The sequence below is a fragment of the Echinococcus granulosus genome (assembly GCF_000524195.1).
Source record: "Echinococcus granulosus chromosome Unknown EG_S00002, whole genome shotgun sequence".
NCBI lineage: Eukaryota > Metazoa > Platyhelminthes > Cestoda > Cyclophyllidea > Taeniidae > Echinococcus > Echinococcus granulosus.
In genome coordinates this window covers 212,409-232,261 of record NW_020170382.1, presented here as the reverse complement: position 1 = coordinate 232,261, position 19,853 = coordinate 212,409, and the positions used below count along the sequence as shown (strand labels likewise).

Below are 19,853 nucleotides of genomic sequence, written 5' to 3'. Positions count from 1 at the left end.
TCATCACTCCCCCTTGTATACATCCATACACATGCACACATAATCTGCTTTATTGAGTCCCCATCATTACTGGACATTTTAAACCGTATACACAAGCATATACATATGTATTCTTATAGTAAACTGTGTGCGTTATTAGTAGCAACGTTCACACACACATATGTTGCATCAAATATTTCCAGTCGTTTTTGAATAAATTTTAAGAATCTAATCCTCCGTTGTTGTTGTCATACCGATAGAACCTCTGATATGGGGACTGGGGGGTGGTTTTGAATTTTATCTGCACGTATTATCTCGGAATCTACCAGAGAGGAATTGGAGAGACGTATAGTTACGCGGGTCGCTAGTCTTCGCCGTGACTGGGCCAATTTGGCGGGAAGCATGGTCACTTCCGTGAGTTTTGTTGGAACTTGGTTCGGATTTGGTGGACCAAGACTCATCGTAGATATCAGCTCCCCTGTCTATGATTTCATTTGGCTTTAAGATTACTTGGAATTCCAACCGAAACTTGCCCGGCGTTGCAATCTGTCCAGTTTTCACTTGGCCTTGACTGAAATGCAGTCGGAGGATTATTTGCGGAGGTGGCACGCACCCTCACTAATCGAAGATCGACTCAGAAAGCAGGTATTCACTGGGTAATAAAATATGATATCTTCATAGTGAAAAATTCATACAACCGAAATTGGAAGTGAGACCAGATACCCCAGGCGCAACCAGATACCCGAGATGAAACACAACCCTGAGAAATCTTCGCCATCTCTAGGTACACAGGTTCCTGGTTTCCAAAATTAATTAAATAATTGTAACAAGACTGTCCGATCAGCCACGCAATTTGTACAACAGAACTACGCGCTGATAGGATAGGGATTTTATAATAAAAGCCAATGAATATGGCACAGGAGAGGGGTGGTGGTATACAGGGCATGATTTGTCACTTTTTTGCCCGATTTCGACCTTTTCGAAACGAACCCGCGTCTGAAAATTCACCGCCTTTGCTGCCACCGCCGTAGCCATGGCCTGAGGCAGACTTGTTACCGGCGTGTTTCCTTGGAACGCCCACCAGTGGATGCACCTAGCAAGTGAAGAGTGTGGTGAATATCACTCAACTACTGAAATGACGAATAGTAGCATGCGCTTTATCCAACCTCATCTACGGGTGCATCGGGCAGATCGATGGTGTAGGTTTGAGAAGGCTGAGACGGCGCGGCCTTTTCGGACATTTTCGAGCGTTTTGAGGTGGTGGGGGAGGCCCCAGAGGGCTTTTGTACTTCCGCCGGGATAGATGACTGCTCCTCACCACCGGACAGTTCGTCGGGATTATCGACTTCCGGGGAAATTGAAAGGAACATTAGAATGTCATCAGGCTCCCGCTCTTCGTCACTAAACCGCAATTAAGTGCAAGTGATTTCCAACACCGTTGGATTAATGAATATTGCTGTATCTAACAATGATAAAGAACTTCGAAACAGTAGCTACAGAATTGAAGGAACACAATTCGAAAGAAATGGACCAACCTGCTCAGTAAGGCCGCAACTGGTTCAACCGTTTCAACGTCCACTATAATGTCCTGTTCAACGTCATCTGATGAAGCAAAAAAGGACCAAATCACTGGTGAGAATGAAGAACGCACTTAATTGAGGAAGCTATTCAAGAAGGAAATCGGTGTAAAATACGAGCAGAATCTCGAGTAGTGGTAAACTCAACCTAAAAAACGGATTTAAATGCGTCAAGAATGACTTCAGCTAAAAGTTTGGGACATTAAAAAATAACCCGCAACAAGATTCACCCGGTTTTTCATCTTCAACCTTATCCTCGTCCTCTAAGTCGAATTCGGACTCGCGTTCCTCGTATTCTACATTTTCGTCCAGCTCTTTAAAGTCAGGTGCGAAAGCGGACCAGTTTTGCTAAAACAGAGAAGCCCTGTGAAGGCACCAGTCTCCGTGGTTATGCCTCACCTTAAAGAATGCTCTCTTCAAATTCAATGCATAAATATGCACCAAAAATGCCCCCAAATGGTATAGTGCTTCAATACTCGTGTAATCACGAAGTATGGGAAATGTCTGGACAACTTCATCAAATTTGATAGCATAATCTTGAAGGTACTTACTTCATGATAAAGGTTGTAATTGGTTTAATCCTTACATAATCGTGAAAACACACCTAAGACGACCGCTACATGAGAGAACTCCACCAGTGCAGATTCAAGGTATGCAGTGCACTTCGAAAGTGCCATAAGAATATTATCACACTTGAACGGAGTTGGAGCTATTTAGGTGAGCCTGCGCATGTACTGGGGAGGGCTTTTGGTGTTAGGAATTGCTGATATCAGGCGTTAGGGGAATGGGAGAAGAGATCGCCAGACTATCCTTGAACAACCGACAAAGACATCATAACCACGAAAAATGATAGGGATAAGGCAAATCCAACCAATTGAAAATAAGCTGAGTGAGAACGTTGACAAATTTCCACTTACCACTTGCGTCTGTGCCCAAATCGAGATCTGCTCCTTGGTGATGGAGTTGGAGACAGAGATGATGATCGGACGCAGGGGATGCCAGACCACGTCCAGCAATGTCTCACCTTTCTGACCATGAAGAATCTTGAAAAGGGTACCGCTAGCCCGCTCCCAAATGTAGATGGAGTGCTGTTTCATTGAGCCCGCACAGACAAATTCCCCATCTCCGGAGAAGCAGCACTTGCGCCAGTGACTCCTATAGGCACGAGAAGGTAGTGGGTGAGGAAATATATGTTAACAATATTCGACGAAGTGGAGAAGAAATTAGTGGCGAGACGACTAAAGGTTTGAAGACTCACCCGGTAACAAGATCGCGGAGTTTTTGAAGGGGCTCAGGCTCAGAAGACTCCAGAGCATCGGAGCAGTTGTATATGCGAATGAAACGATCAGCACAATTCAAAAGGAAGAAACTAAGGGAGAAGACGAAATAAAGATGTGAGGAAGTGAGAGAGGTTTTCTGGGAGAAGGAAACTATTGGTGCAGCAACCTACTCCCCACGTCGTGCAAATTCAATTGACTTTATGGCTGCATTAGTAGCCGTAGAGATCGAACGGAACTGGTTCACTACTTTCAATGTCTTAGTGTCGTAGATACAGACCTAAAAAATTGAAATCAGAAGGGTCAATAGTAGGTGGCTTGACTCGGTTACCAAATATCAGCGTCTTGTAAAATAAGTCACTGAAAGTAATTACTTCAGTTCAATGATCTTTGGTTAGAATTAGTTACTGGAGATCAGTGCTAACTAATAAGATAAAACGATGTGGTGAGAGGTATGCAGATATCAGCCAAATTATGGGAAATAAAATAACCTATACATAACACAAAAAACTGCTCACGCCACAGTGGTCAGACTTGGAAAATGGACCGTCTGACTAAAGGCACCTACTTCATATTGAATGACCGACCCAACAAGAGGTGCGATCAAATTGAATGGTATCTCATTCGAATGTGAAACAGCTAGACTTACTTTGCCCCTCGAGTTTCCTGTATAAATATGCGTCCCGCGGCGATCGTAAGAGGCGACAACACTAGGATCATTCTAAAAACCACAAAATAGGAAAAAATAAACAATAATTTCCCCTGAGAAGTTTTATGTAGCAATGTACACTTAAAAGGTCAAAACTAGAAATAGCGGTCAGGGTGAAGCAAAAGGTTACCTTCCTAGTGGCAATGACCAAATCGACCTGACATATAACCGAGAGAAGGCTATAACTCAAAATAAATACTTCAGGAAGACACATAAAAGGCAGAACACTACCTCTTCCTCCTGCTTGAGAATGATGGGTTTTCCGGTGATAACGTCAGTCAGAACAGGCGGATGCCGAAGTGGGCAGACAAGAATTTCGGCGGGATTTCGTGGGTTAAATTGCACCTTCATGACAGGACAAGGAAACGTGAAAATACGCTCACAGTCTCCCGTCACGATATTCCAAATGGAGACGGTGTTGTCAGTGGAGGCGCTCAACAATTGACGGCTGTTCCGACTCCAGCTAATAACACAAATAAGTAGACCCTTCTTTCAAAATGGAAATTTAATTCTTTAGCGATGTATATTACCTTATCGAGCAAACTGGATGCGAATGGGCCACAATGATTTTTGCAATTCGACGAGTGACGAAATCCCAGATTTCAATACGGCCATCGTTGCATCCGACAGCCACCAAGCTACCGGGTCGATTAAACTGAATTGTAACAACAAAAGTAGCACATCCTCCTGACTCGTCCTTTTTAATCCTTTCAAGATGACCATCAGCGGCCTCCGGGTAATTTTGATGAAATGCTTCTACATGCATGGTAAAGGATATTGTGATTAGAGACGCAACAAAAGACTTATTAATATTATCAAGGATAAGAGCAAGATACTTGGAAAACTAAGCGATATGGGGGAGTAGAGTGCAGGTATGTGGCCTAACAGGGACGTACCTAAAAGTTCAAGATTCATCCCGAACACGATTTTGTGGGATTTCACGGTTTAAGATAGCCGCATTTTATAAGGACGGATGAAACACATAAAAATTAATTGATATTCCTTAGCAAATTCTTGTTACAAATTGAACTTTAATGAATCTTCTTGCACAGCAGAATGTTTGTGCTTATTTTTGTCTTAGTTTCATTTGTCCAAATCCAATGCATGAGATAACATTCCCCAAATTCGAGTAAGCTAATGTAGTTAATAAATATGATTTAACGGTCAAAATTTATGACGAATTTTGATGCAAACTCTGCCAATTCGTTGACTCGACAACTTTTTGTCACATTGTCAATAGACTTCAGTAATACAGAAAACTACTGGCCATTTCTAATCATTTGTTTTGGTGATTGTTATAGTCGTTCATCGTGATTAGTCAGTTGATGTATCAGCAATTTATTGCAGTCACTTATATCAGTTATGTGTTAAATTACCCACCGTGGTGTTTTTTTAATTCCTTTGATAACAGTATCTATGCTGGCATGGCTATTTACCCCATACGGATATTTAGATTGGTCACAAATCACCTAATACCGACTCAAAATCAGTATGCACAGGTGGCATTAAAACATACAAGATAACTAAGCTCTTCGCTACAAATGTTAACCATTGGAAATAGTTTTTAAGTTAGATGGGAGGACGCATGCTTTGCGTTTTTGGATCTGCCATTCCTCGGTAGTTTTCATTCAGTGACAAGAGCCAGATCTTTATACACTTTTCTTTATAGTTGGTAGGTTGATCGCTGTCTATGAGCGTAAGTGAGGGCGCTCTAGTCTCCTCAAACTTAACTTCCAGGCTGCGGCATGGCCTTCTGACCATATCAGTAGACTCCCACCTCCTCTCTACGGTAGTAATGAAGCTTTCAGAGATCTCTCTGAAGTCAAAAAACTACACAATACTAGGCAAAAGACGTGGTATGGACGTACAGAATGACTGAGGATCTACTGGCACAACCTAGAGGCCAAACCGCCCGGCGCAGGCGCAATGGTAGAGCCCCTAAGGGGTACGTTACCAAAACGGAGTGTTAAACAAACAAGTAACCCATTATAGTATTATATGCAAATCCAGGGAAGACTCAGGTGCAGCCTATGGATGCATCTATTTAATTTATACGACTCTGTCCACCCAAGAGTAGAGCCGCAAGATGGAAAAAGGTGGTTTTCCAAATGCGAAAAAACAATTATACTAAGTGGATTGATGTATGCAAAGTTTCCACAGGTAATTCGACAGTGTTGCTGTTCCTGGGACATTTAATAACAGATGGCGTACAGATGAAGGGAGAACATTATACTACTGCAAAATCAATGGTAGAAGGGTTCCTATTAGATTACAAGTGGCTTTAGAAATCCTCAGTTTTACTACATGAAATTTGTTACTCATTAAGACACTGATCTTGTAAACAAAGAAGATAGAAATATAGCAAATTCTGCAAATAACGAATGATTTTATTGGCTTTTCATTCATGTTTCCCTTGGTTATAACCATACATTTAGGATTAATAATGACCCTAGTAATTATAATCCCCTCTAATTTAATCTCATCAAAAGATTTCTTGTTGATTTCCAAATTTTACAGTCGACTGTAAATGGATGATGTTTGGTTTAGTGTTTGGTGCTACTTTGAGGATCCATCCAAATGGGGAATTGAAATAATGGTCTGAAGAAGAAAGATTTCTTATCTATCTGCTGGAGTTCCAGGGATTTTTCGGGGTTAACAAATGAAGACCTTTCAATGCTCCTAATATGAGTCGATCAGTTTTTCTCCACAACTATGTTTCATTCAACATTCGCTATACCTAATACAAACGTTCAGTTGAGTGCTGAGACTAGATAAAATTATACCTGAAATTGAGTAGATTGAAATATCTAGTATCCTAATCCCATTCTTTTTGCTATGAGCTAAAAATTCTTTCCTACCTGCCCATCTTACTAATTCTTCTTTAGTTTCGAGAGCCCAGGTACCGTTAAGCTGCACGACAATTAAGACCAAAATTTGTGATTTAAAATGGTGGTAGGAGTCAGGTCTTCCACCATCAGCGTATCACGATTCGCCATAAAGTCACCTAAAAACAAACCAAAGGCCCTTTTGAAGAGCGTTCCCCTGCCTGATAAGGTGCACACAAGGGAGGTACCTAGTGCCAATGAACGGTAACTTGTCAAAGTGGGAAACTCACCTTTTAACATCTGCCCCTTCCCCACTCCTGCTCTCCCTCCTTCCCCACCCCGCCTATCCCTGCCTCCCTCCCGTCCATTCCATTCCATTCCAATGACAATTAGAGCCCCCATACTTTTGGTGTCTGTAATAACAACACCCACCAGTACCGCAGTAGAGAGGAAGAGATGGATGGAGTGGGATGGGGTCCAGGAGTTGTAATTATCCCCAACGGCTTCTTGTGCGTGCTCTCTCTCTTGCTCCCTTACTTCTGCCCATAAATCACCCTTTAGGACTGTATCATTATCAAGTATTAGCTCATTCATTCATCCTCTCTCACTCTCCACCTCTCTTTTGTACGCCCTAGTGAAACTATAATACACTTGGAGGCATGAATATTTTAACTGCTTGGACTCCCCTTGTCGTATATCATTGCCTCCAACACATTAGACCCCTCCCCTAGACACGCGTGCTGTGAGCTTTTCAGGGCAATGCCTTTGAGCTAGATTAAGTGGCAAAATCAGGCCTTCCTCACTTCCAAGTTATTTGGCAAGTCAGAAAATTTCCTTTCTAAGATCTTCATTAGCTTCATTGGTATCGCCAAATAAGAGGCCACAGGAAACTGCCTCGATTTCCAGATGAAGCAGACTCAGTAGGTAGGCCTATTCGTAATTCAAGGGGGGTAAGTTAGTAGTTTGAAGCAATGTACAGCAGCGCCAGGAGTTGCCTCGAAAGAGGGCGCAAGGTACCATTCTTCTCTGAGTAATAACCATCCCCAAGGCAGGAACGGAGACAAAATAATGAGTTTGCACAGTGGGGATACTGTTGTAGACCTCATTTGCGTCAATACATGCTGATTATTTAGTTGAAAATTCCTGAATGTCGTGCTCTCTACAAGACAGTCTGAATCAGGAGGGCTTCGTTAAGGAAGTAATGTGATAGGCTTGATGAAATTCTACAGCAAGTAGATTCCATGCTGTCAATCGCCATAGGGAAGTGCATTCACCATTTGGCAGCCTGAGCAAAGGCATATTGTATCATTTTTCTTCTTAATTTACTGTTTTATATCTGGCCTCGCCTCACTGCTGGTCATTATAATGACCTCGGGAGTAAAGAGATTGTCCAAAGTCAGATTGCATTCAATGGCCATTACATCGGGAGTCTCCAAAGATTGAAAAATTCACAGAAGACGCTTTCCTTCTGTGACGTTTAGCTATAGTATCCAGGCCGATAAATTAGGATTTTCATTTAATTAGGTGGGGTTGGCTGATTGCTTTCACCTCTGAAAGCGAAACAAGGGATATCACTGTGGAAGAAGGTTCGTTATTAGGGTACAAAATGGCCTGGTGGGGATGTCAAGACATCAGTTGGGTGACTGAGCCAGAGAAGTTAAGTTAAAGTACAATTTGAGTGTAAGTTCTGACTGAAAGCTCACTTTGGCATTGGCCGTATTCTCGCACACCCCTATACGCACATACTCTCTCACACACACATGGAAGTGACGTAACTTCAAAGGTGTTCGGAGTGCCGTATAATGGGAAGTACCACTCTTCGCAGTCGAATAATCCAACAACAGAGGAGCTGATACTAAAAAATTTGCGGGAGTAAAGTAACACATATGAAGAGTTGACTCCTATTTAACGTGCATTTAACAATGCTGTACAACAAGGTAATTTTGATCAACACATTTGCCGTTAGCGTCACATATTTTTGAGGATATTATTTTGTTTAGTTTTAAATTATGCTGTTAAGAATAAATAAGTATCTTCTCAAGACTGTGCCGACCGACTTTCTATTGAGGCGCCGTCAGCGAATTTGTTACCTCACGATGGCATTGCAACTGATATCGGAAGTCTCAAACGCTGAGATTTTAATTGTCTCAAAAAGCTCTGACTTAGCATTTAGTTCAAAATAAGCCCTTGTTTATTGGTAGATTTTGGTCTTCTGATCAAACTACTATATGTTGGAACTTCTCAACTGCTACTGTTTCGGGGGCTTAGCTTTAAAGCTATCAAAATCTATTGCTGACTTTCTTACCGACTTTCGCGTTAAAAACAGTCCAGACTCACGTTGCATCACGAAAATAGAGCTATTATCTTGGATGGTCAAATACTTTTTTATCCTGACTCATTTTCCATAGATAAGTAGTCTTTCGGGCAATAAATACGACAAACTAATGATGTACTTTAAAATGTCGAATAACAGCACCGACAAATAAATTTTCCTTAGAAAAATGCAGAACATGACAAAATAAACCAATTAGGAAATATGCAACTCCTTCAAACATTCGGAGTTAAATTGTTTAAATTGATAGAAGTGTTCGTTGTAATTGTAAAAAATCAGGAAATTTAACTTTTCTGGTTGGACTTGCTTTTGCAAGCGTTTGTTTATCCGCAAAAGATGCTTCAGATTCATGCTAAATTACAAAAGCAAACCACTTTTTAGATAGCGAAAATCCCTTTGTTTTTACTTAATTTCGGAGTACGGATATTTTAGTTAGCTAACATGTCACACTTCAGCAGCCATGAGTGGATTTTCAAAATAAAGGAGTGCAGCAAAGTGAGCTAATTAGGAAGTATGCGGCTCCTTCAAACATATCTGCCTCGGTCGCGTGTAAAGAGCGATTCTTTAAACTGGATGAAAGCGCTTTTTGTGATTACAAACAAGGTAAGGAACTCGTCTCACACATCATTTACTATCAACCAAATGTACAAAACACTCAGGACCTATACAAGTTCACATAACTACATAGATTTCCTTACGTAGGTGAATTCCCTTTCAGCTTTACCTAATTTCGATTTACCGGAATTCAGCAGCAAGCATAGGTTGCCGAAGGAGAAGCATAAAAGCAGCAAGGTTTGTCAATCAGGTACTATGCGACCCCCTCAAGTATATTCGTCTCGCCTACATTTGAAGTCAAATTGTTTAAATGGGTGGAAGCATCCGTTACAATTTTAAACGGGTTTCCGAATTTTACTCTTTAATCCAAAGTTTTTTCGTACGCTTTTTTTAATCCCCAAAATAGAACCTGGTTTCAACAAATTGCACCATTTTCAATTTACCGACACGGAACCTGACATTCTCAACCATCAACTGTTGTTCGACTTCCCACTTGATAAACCATAGGATGCAATTTTAAATGTGCCTATACGACTCGTGCGAGGCGATTTGAAGTAGCGAGATCCGCTGGGCGACAGTAGTGGGTGAGGGCGTGTTTTACAGCTCCAAACATCGAACTAGTCAATGGACGGTATGTGTGAACGGACAGAGAGATTAATTACAGAATCCACGTTTCTACTGAAGAGGATATGAATGATTCATCAGGCGATTCGTGACGTAGACTCCTGTTTACAAATTTAGACGGCATTAGTAAGAACTTTTTAAGGCATTATAGTTCGTGCCTAGACACAAGTCTGTAAAGAGGCTTCTAATTTAAACTAGTAGCCGCCAGTTCTAAGGCTCAGAAGGTGGTCCAGTCGGACATCAGTCGATGGAAGTATTATTATCGAAGCTTAATAATACCCTTCCCGTATTTTTGTCCCGACTTTTAGCTGCTCCTTTGAGAATAACTAATGACATGAACCTTTGCTTAATAAAGGTTGAACACAAAGGCCATTTCCTCATGTGGGTCACTCAGCAAACAGTATGAAGTGGAGAGAACCCGTTGATGCTCTGCACCTTCCTCCATCCCTTTCCTTTCTCAATTGATGTGAAGATAAACCAGTCGTTACACTACTTATGAGGCTAAACATGACTAAAATGTTCTCAACGCGTCCATCTTCAGGCATACCACTAAATAGAGGACTGGAATTCTCCATGAATATTAAGAACTATTATTATTATATGATTATGTTGTATTAATATATTATGTTGCTTTTTTAACGCCATTAAATTAGAGGGAAGAGGCTGTGAGATCAAATAGACTAACAAGTCGTAACTGTTAGACTGACTCTCAAATGCAGTTTATATTTGTTGTAGTCAACGGACATGCGTTTATGTCAAGGTTAAAATCTCCGCCAGCCAAATTCAGTACCAAAAGCATAAAAAAGTTTTATAGTTTTTTTTGTGCAACTTGAGTTGCATCGTTAATCGCAGATATAACAAGCCTTAAAAGTGGTTTAAAATTACTGGTGTTTTTCAAAAAAGTGTATAAGACTCATTTTCTACTTGATGTAGGAAAGCAGGTCGTTTCAACACAAGATTAGATTATTTAGGAAAGAAGTCCTATAATCAGACTTGAGCGTATACAGCCTCGGTTTTTTTCAATCAACACATCCTTGAGTTACTCCCTTACCCCAGAGCCCAGTGAAAAAGTGAGCTTTAAGACGCACTACAGTTCTAACATCTTTGACAGGTCTCTTTGTGTCCACATTCCCTCCCCTACCTCACACACCACTCTGACAACCACCCATTATCCACACACACACGCAAATACACGTGAGAAGGGTTGTGATAATTAAAAAGAACGAGTTATTTATACGTGTACACGCGTAGGGGAAATTGTTCCCCCTCTTCCCCACCTACGTTTCTCCTTCTTTTCAAGAAAAGCATGCTTATGAACTGCACGAAGAGGTGGGGAGAGGGTGAGAGAGTGAGAATTTGACAGTTTCACCGACTCAATTGCTACCTCCCTCGCTGTCTTAGTTACCACAAAGTCTGTTCATAAGGTGTAAAATGCTCCTCTGAAAAGCGAGTTAGTTGCGAGGAGGGCGGAGGGGGATTGATATTTGGTGCTCACTCCCCTTCAATTAATCCCGCTTTCTGCACTAGCGCATTTGAGGAGAGGACTAGAGGGTGTGAGGTAAGGGGATTAGAAATTTTGCGCAGTTTGCTTCAAGTCACTGCTTGAACTACTGAAGGCAGTCTTTTTTAAATACACCGATCGGAGTGGATAAGCAAAATTGAGGTTCATTTTTAATCCCAATGCTACATTGGCTATCATGATACAATTAGGAGCATCCATCTTCCACTGCAAAACTTTCGGCTTGAGGATGGATCGTAGCGGTACCACCATTTCTTACGCATGGATGGAAAGACATAAATAACCCAGTTCGCGCTTTCAACTGCATCACTGCCTCTGCCTTCCCTCACCGCACTAATTGTTGGGTGGAAATTAATCACCACAGTTGCTCAAGCCCTCTACCCATGGGCACATCCATGATCAGCCTCTTGTGCTGTGGCGCCTAAATTACTCCTGAAGAGGTCTTAAGGCGTAAAAATCTAAAACCAGGTTCGTTATGAATACAAAGAAGGTCACAACGTGGCAGACAGCTGAGAAGATTTATCCAAAATCATGCTTGAGAGAGGATTTATAATGATGCAGAGAGATAAGAGGATTAATCCATAGGCCCTGTCGAAACCAGTTATCATGTTCACTACGAGGATCTCAAAAAAGCTAATGCCTTTTATTATCACTGAAAAAGCTAATCGTCCTCAGATTAGAATGTCCCTCATCTCTTCAAGTAATTCATGCTCAACCAATCTGTTCTCAACTCAAACGTGGTACGAATGTCAAGACCTACCATAATGTCAAAGGAAGTACTGTGATTCTGATTAGGTGGTGTTTGAACCGACGGATACCACAGTTTCATATCCTTCGTTCGAGCAGGAGTGCAACCAAAGACAGTGCTCGAGATAATTTTCTGGGTGACTCTGCTGTCCCGCCTTTGCCTCAGCAATATACAAGCCTAAATTTTTTTCGCCTCATAAGCCACTAATTTCTTCCTCCTCGAAGTCAAGATATCTACGCCTTATCGGAAGCGACCAGCCTTCTGAACATCTGGGTCCTCTAGGAAATTGTGAAACCAAAAAAGTGTTTATTACAAGAAGAGTGCAGGGTGTGTCTAGAACGAGGCTACCATTGAGCAAGGAAAAATAGTATTTGGGAATGCACGGGGCATTTGCTTCCGATGTGAAGGAAGGCAGAGGCATCAGCCCATATTCAAGACAAGTCCACGCATTCTGGGGTTCTCCGAAATACCTTCAGCTCTTTTTCATTGAGGCATTAGCGGGAGTATTTATAGATATTAATGAGTAATTCTTTTGTTTTTTATCCAAACAGTTAATTTGGCGTACTCAGATTTGAGGAATTTCTGAATATACCTGGACAGATCATTTTTCCACTCTTCATTTTAAGCAATCTGCCTTGTTATTGTTTCAAAACCCTTTGTTCAGAAGCAATGATTTGCTGTTCTTCCATCGTGTTTTATCCACGTCATTAGTACCAAACACGAATAGTTTGAAAGAGCCACGCCATCTGTGCTTGTACCTCCTCCGCCCTTTGTTTGTTTGTGGTAGAGATAATAGATATAACACATTTTCCAATCCTCCTCCCTTTGCGTATCCCCACACGCCTCGCTGTTTAATTTTGGATCAAAGATCACTGCGAGTTGGGAGCTACGAGCAAGCCACGTCCAAATTCCTGTCTAACAAATTAAAAGCCTGCAGATGGCCGTTAAATCATGTTCACATCATGCCTTGCACCGCACAATGCGAGCTGCACACACGCACGTTCACAGGCGGACGGACCGAAAACTGGTGAACGTGTGTGCGTGGGCATTTCCAAATCGGTAGGGGTAGACACACACACATTCTTTGCTCCCTGCCTTTTCTTCCACCCTCCCTCGCCTAATCTGGCTCCACCCTACCTCGCCTTTAAAACAGACACGTGCGTTCGACTGGACATCAGGAGATGAACTGCCCCTCCATCCCACCGAGTTCAAAATGAAGGATAATGGTTGGGCCAGTGGGGATAGACAAAATCCTATTTTTAAACCCACAGGCCTCCCTCTCTTCCTCCCACCTGTTGTGTGTGTGCACGCGTGCTAACCTTGCTAACCATATCATCATATCATCAGACAGAACACAGTCCCGTCCATAGACTATGCCATGCCCGGCAGATGTATGCCTGCGAAAAAAAAGAAATGTGTATGTGTCTCGGTAGGCGTACGTATCAATCAGAATGGAATTTCGGACTGTCAAAAAAACCGAAGGCAGCCAGACACTAATAGAGCAGCTAAATAAAAACAGTTTCAACAATTTCGCAAAAAGTGATATGATAACTAACGTGGGCAGGGCCTAATCCCACCTTACCTAGGCGTTGGGGTAAGATAGTAGAGTATCCGCTATATTGTGTCAACGAGACAACTGTGTCATTGAGATGACGATACTATATGGTAAACGGATCAAGTGTTGTTTAGGTTATGACTCACGGGGGTTTAGAACCCTCTTGAACCCTTGATTGTGGACTACATCCAATTGGTCTTTTTTTGGTCAGATTTTCCGCATTAACACACCACATTATTAAATCGCCGCTTAAAGTGTCAGTTTAGTCTTATGCTGATGAATAGCACGATTGCGGGTCTGAAGATAAACTACCTCTTCTAAATACTCTGACTAAGCTGATTTTAACCTGTACCTCCTCGTTGCCTCTGTTGTCAAATGCATCTACTCCAGCACGGATTCCCCAGATAGAAGACCTAAATTTGAATCCATGAATGAACTCTTTGCCTTCCACAAAAGGACTTGCCTGATTAGAACTGGCCTCCAATCCACGCCTCTAGCGTAAAATTCCAAGTCTTAATGGGAGATAATCCCGTGCTCACCCAAGGCGGAGGCTATAAATCATTGGCACGATGTCGTAGGCGATTATTATTGAGGCTGCTCATGACAGAAGACGTCTGTTGAAAAACAGACATTTTTCCATCACTAAGCAACAGGAGAGAATTTCATCAGTGGCCATTGAGACTGGAATTAACCCAAAATAGGGGCAAATGAGATTGACGCAATGATGCGCCACTCAAATTAGTTTGTGATGTCCATTTAAAATGGATATGTTTTGTCAAGTGTCACGATTATTAGGTAAGTTTTCTTGTCAGCTAAGGGGCCTAAAGATTAGTCTCTTCCATGGCCTTCAGCTGGATTCTAACCTGTCAAGGCTGTCGAGTTCCCGAGTTCTGAACTGGGGGATTAACAGCTCAGTGTGGGGACTGGTGTGCACCAACTGTAGTTGCCATTGTCATTGGCATTGTGTTCGAAGCAAGCACGGCCCTGGGTTTATGTTCAACGGTACAAAAGGCGACCTGAAACCCTCAAGTTTTCCTGTGATAGCGCTAGGGTATGATTATTTACGCTAGCCATTTAAGACTAAAAACTTGATGGAAAAAGTTCATAAGGTTTGTAAAATCAAGTAATTTTGATACTTAACAGTTGAATAACCGACTTTAAAATCTTAAATAAAAAATTGTTGTCTTTATGTTGTAACCTGAGCCAATAAGAATGCGGACAATGCATGTCTTGGCCACAATCAAAACCCTCAATCTAAACATCTGATCAGAGCGATTAGGGGCTGTGTTTTACCGACCAACGATTGACCAATTCTGATTCGAGCCATCGCCCGACCTGTTTAATTAACCATCTTCACAACAAGACCGACCGACCAACCGCTCATTGTGTCCTCCCAAAATGCGCACATGGCGTGCATCAGAAGATTTGGCGGGGTAAGAAGCACAGAGTATCCACTGAAAAGTAAAACAAATTAGTGTTTAAAAATTTTGTCGACTACACCGATTTAACTGCTGCCTTAGAACCAAAAATTCAGAAGTGCCGTTTACTCGTGGTATTCCGTACCGTCTGATCTCACACTGCATCCTAACCTACCCATTTCATGCTTAAGAGGTAGAAGATATATGTTTAATGGCAAAATTTTCAGGTATCTCGGTCACATTCCGCACACTAGTGTAAATTTGATTGTTTAACTCTTTGTTTTCGTTTCACGGGCACTAGAGGGCAGGGCTATTGTATCTCTGCCTGGCGACATGGCCTTCGGGCTATGCCAGCAGCCCTCCTCGCCCTTCTGGTCATCGGTAATGCATTTTCGGCTTCTGTGTGATGCCTTCTTTCGTCTTGAGGGCAGTCTTGAAACAATAAACTAGCTATTCATTGCTCTGATCATCTGTGCCTCAGCCATTCCCTTATGTGTCCTAAGCCTTGCTGACGTAATAAGAAGACGGGGTTGTTGCTATCCATATAGTAAGCTTCATTTGTTCCCAAATTACCGAAAAAATAGCGAAGGGGAATGATAAAAAGTCACTTGATTTTAGCCTCCGCATAAAATATTTCCCTTTTTACAATGAAAATTTCTCCTCTGAATGTCATTTACGTCCTGAAAGGTAGTCCAGTCTTGCAAGGAGATGAGGTGCGCCTTTTATGCACTTGCTTTTACCTCATCACTCGCTCAATCTTTGTGTTAGCGAGACACTTTCCTTCTCTAGATGAAGAACTTCTACCGTGACATTCCGCTATCTCGCAGATAGAGAAGTTTTGAATCCTACCATCGGAGGGGAGAAGGCCTTCGCAAAGTAGTATTCAATACAACTAAGTTTTTCTTTAAAACTCCTATATTCCATTTGTATTTATCAAATGAATAAGAAGTAATTCTTTGTCTCTAAGGAAAAGTGACAAAAATGATTACTGAACCAATAGACTTAATGTAAGGACTTGGTCCGAGTAGACTACTTTCTACACCGTGTGGTCGCATTTCTGGCTCTGAGGCTGGACGGTTTCTTGACCCAAATGCATCACGATGGATTTTTAAGAAGTCAGCCACAAGACCATTTGAAATGTTATACCTAATACTTTACTAGTTTGCTTAACTCTCGGTTTTAGCAATGGGTCGCTTAGGGGCTCCGCCATCGTACCTCAGCCTGGCAGCTTGCCCTCCGGGCCATGCCAGTGGCCTCCAAGGCCTTCTTTCGTCTTCAGCGAAGTCTTTCAATACTACACTAGAAAGCTAGTTTACTAAAATTTGCAGTCAATTCACTACTCAAAGTCGATGGTGAAAAAACAAACGGAAGTTTAACAACTCTAAAGGAGGCGATGTAAGTATTGCGCTGTTTAATAAAACACAATAACAAGCCTGATTAACCAGTCAACGAGGCATAATAATCATGCGTATTGTGTATTGAGCAAGTCAAGTGCGCAGCATCCATCTCTTCTTTAACAGTCGTACACCGGATAGCGTATCTGCGCAGAAAACACAATGACAGACTTCTGCCATCCCATCACTTCCCCTCTCTTCCTCCTCCTCCTCCTCCTCCTCTCTCCTCCCTCATCTCAAATCCCCACATTCGAATCCGACAATGCTGACAGGACACCGCGATAGCGCTACACTCACACACATCCTCTTTACCTTCGGTATTACCGTCATCATCAACAACATCGCCATCACCGTACCTGCTTCTGCGCTGAGCTGATGACAGGCCGATTAGATTGTGACAAGTTTGAAATGAGAGGAGGAAAAAGCGGTGGAAAGGGCAAAAAATTCTGCGCAAAATTCTCGCATTTTTTTCTTTTTCTCCTCTATCGTCGTCTTTATTAGTTATCTAATGTATGCAAGTTACCCCAATCCTCCTCCTCATAGTCAGGTGGAGAGAGAGAGAGAGAGAGCGAACCGGTCCAGATGGTCCACATATGTAAATCGGTAAAAGTAGTGTTATTTAATGCTAATTTGTTTGCCAGACATCAAAATGAATTTATTCGTGTTGGGGGTTACCCTCGGGCCAATTACTGTCAATGTTGGCCCATTAATATGTAACCCATTTGAATGTCATCATTGGTTCTCTCCTAGGTCTAATTTAAATAAATATCGAAATAAGAGAAATCCGGGACATACGTTCATAACTATAATTTGTCTCGGTTTTTGAAATATCGCTATGGTCCTTTGTCTGTATTTCCGAAATTTTACCAGCAAATTACGAAATTTTTGATATTCGGTTTTTGAAGAAGTTGTTCAGCCAATTAAATTCAGCCAAGTAATACTTAAATCAATGCAGTTCCCATCAAATCTCAGAATAATTTTAAGCTCTGGTAAACAAAGTAAATAGCAAAGAAATACCAAAACAAGTACTTTATCTTTGTTCTATTAAACTACTAAAATCCAGTGTCTTGTATTTTGGGGCGAAATCTCCTAGGAACTGAAGAAATTTTATGTATAATGATAGACTGATTCCCATAAAAAAATGGTTTGACTGCTCAATTAGGTGAATCCACAGTGTGGCAGTTTGCGACCCTATGAGAGCCGGAATGGTTTATTGTTCTCGTGGAGAAGCCGCTCTAGCTGTTAGCCATACCACCACCGCCACTACCACCACATTCCGGGGTCTTTGTTTATATCACTTTCGTTAATGCAAAAGCTGTCTCGGCCAAACCAAAATCTATTTAGTTTATTTGGTTTCACTGCAAATAAACCGATGAAGGTGTTTTCGTAATTCTCTCTGTGTGTGTGGTGAGGTGACGACGTTAAGGAAATTAATTTCACCCTCCGATAATCCAGGTTCAGGCATCTCCTCTTCACTTTTGCCTTCTGATAAAGATTGGGGAAGTAAATTCTTTTCTAGTTCTACAAACCTACAACTTTAGAGGAATTAAAATTGTCTTTGAGGTCTTTGTGAGGATGCCGAGAGCGCACGAGGTGTCAATCGGTCGGTGAATGGTAACAAGCCATCGTGACCACCTTTGCTTGGGGGTTAGCTTAGATAATTACACAAGGATAAAGTGCAACTAATTACTGCACCAAAATACACCCTGTTTTTCTTCCATTGAGGAAAGAGTTTTTCATTTGAAAATTAACCAAAGGGGAAGAGGAAGACCAGTTTGCCCCGCGTCATCATTTACATGCTTTCCAGAAATCAACTATCGCGCATGCTATCTACCTAAAAAAAAATGTGCTAAAACGTTTCTTTTTAACGTGAGAAAAGCAACCTTAGTCTTGGTTTAATGAAACCATGCTATTTGGTAAGTGAAAAGATATTTCGTGAGTGTTCACATGCATACACACACGCTCACGCGGAAAGAGGGCCAGGCCCTTCGTCACGAAACCAGACATAAACAAGCGCCGACTAACATTTCAAGGATTTATTCAATCGTCGTGATATATGGGGCTCTCATCATAGCATAGAGTTTAAATTAATACTTTCTTTCTCATGCATTACAACTCAAAAACGATGCCGTGTCAAATTTTCTACCAAAGTTCCCGAAGTTCCCGGAGGACCCCAGTTAAGCTACAGTTATTTTGGCGGTAAAAAAGCACTCAAAACTCTAATTTTCAAGAGCTATATAGAAAGTTGATCTAGTAAACTATATTTTACTTCAAATTCAAGTCCCGAAATTATGCCACCTTTGCATTTTGAGCGCTAATTCGGACTTGTCAGGTAGTCGGGAAATCCAAAATCCGCTGCTTCTTCCACAGTCATTTGAATGCATCCGCTAAGATGGTGATTAAGGCGGTTTTCAAATATTAGTTTATCAATGAAATTTGACAGAATAAAATATCACCGAGGAACTGAAAGTCAGTTATTCACAAGCTTTACCATCTAGTTAATGTCATGGCTCTCTAGAGTCGTTGTTCGAAGGTGGGACGTTTTTCATGGAGCATTTCAGTCTAAACCTGCCCTGTTTTTTTTGTAAAAAAAATATTCTTTCTTCTTCACTTCCCAAAAAGCTCTGGTTTTGTTTCCTGCAACCATGAATTTTGATTTCCAGGTATTCTACACTTTGGATATTAACAAATCTATTTCCACTGGACAGGTTTGGAGACTTTAAAAGAAGAAGGAAAGTTGGACACTTTGACTTCGCTTTTCGTCAAAAATTTTTAAAGAAATGACAGTTTAAGAAAAAACTATCGCAACACACTTGTCTGGCCCTATTTAAAAGCGTGAACTCCCTCAGAATGCCAATCTCAACATGCCATCAAAAAGGCCTCCTCCTTTCTTTGACTCTGTCACAAGTAACCGAGCCGTTTACGTCGAACGTTAGCGCATCCGGCTTATAGTTTTTTGTGCATTCAGTTCGCAAAAATGTGTGTTTACCCAGGCTCTCTCTCGCTCTTTCGTCCTCCCACTTTCGTCTGCTTTCAATATGAGTTTTTCCCTTCTCAAAACACTGTCCACCAGGCACGCAAGCACGAGGGAAGCGAGTCGAGTGCTAGTGCAACTGCGAACGAGTAAGAGAGTGAGAAAGCACTGCTGCTTCTGCCGCTGCCGCTACTGCAGCAGAAGCAGCAGCAGTACGTCGCAGTTGATCGTAAATCAAGCCGTGAGCAAGCCCACGGAAATGATTAAGTGGTGCGCGTGCGTTCAAGGTTTTAGGGAACTGAGGGATTTTGGGGAGCGGGGGGGGGCAAGGATGAGACTGGGAGAGAAGAGGAACGAGAGAGAGAGA

At 41.7% G+C, this 19,853-nt stretch overlaps 3 protein-coding genes across 3 annotated transcripts in view; 1 reads left to right on the top strand and 2 right to left on the bottom strand. All coding sequences in view use genetic code 11, as the record gives it.

Annotated features, from left to right (window-relative positions):
• Positions 1-1,647: 1,647 nt before the first annotated feature.
• Positions 1,648-4,308, bottom strand: EGR_00423 (Retinoblastoma-binding protein; the record flags this gene model as incomplete). Its single annotated transcript, XM_024489672.1, has 6 exons — positions 1,648-1,704; positions 2,474-2,711; positions 3,007-3,113; positions 3,483-3,554; positions 3,774-4,005; positions 4,073-4,308. The coding sequence occupies 6 exons, from the start codon at positions 4,306-4,308 to the stop codon at positions 1,648-1,650; spliced, it is 942 nt and encodes a 313-aa protein (XP_024355669.1).
• Positions 4,309-13,096: 8,788 nt separating this feature from the next.
• On the top strand, positions 13,097-16,888 carry EGR_00422 (hypothetical protein; the record flags this gene model as incomplete). Its single annotated transcript, XM_024489671.1, has 3 exons — positions 13,097-13,204; positions 13,299-13,442; positions 16,682-16,888. The coding sequence occupies 3 exons, from the start codon at positions 13,097-13,099 to the stop codon at positions 16,886-16,888; spliced, it is 459 nt and encodes a 152-aa protein (XP_024355668.1).
• Positions 16,889-17,857: 969 nt separating this feature from the next.
• Positions 17,858-19,853, bottom strand: part of EGR_00421 (hypothetical protein) — a gene marked incomplete at both ends in the record, with an annotated part of 3,542 nt that continues 1,546 nt past the window's right edge. Inside the window, 2 exons of the mRNA XM_024489670.1 lie at positions 17,858-18,041; positions 19,081-19,267. Of these exons, the coding sequence (XP_024355667.1) occupies positions 17,858-18,041; positions 19,081-19,267 (371 nt within the window). The remainder of the gene's footprint in view (positions 18,042-19,080; positions 19,268-19,853) is intronic.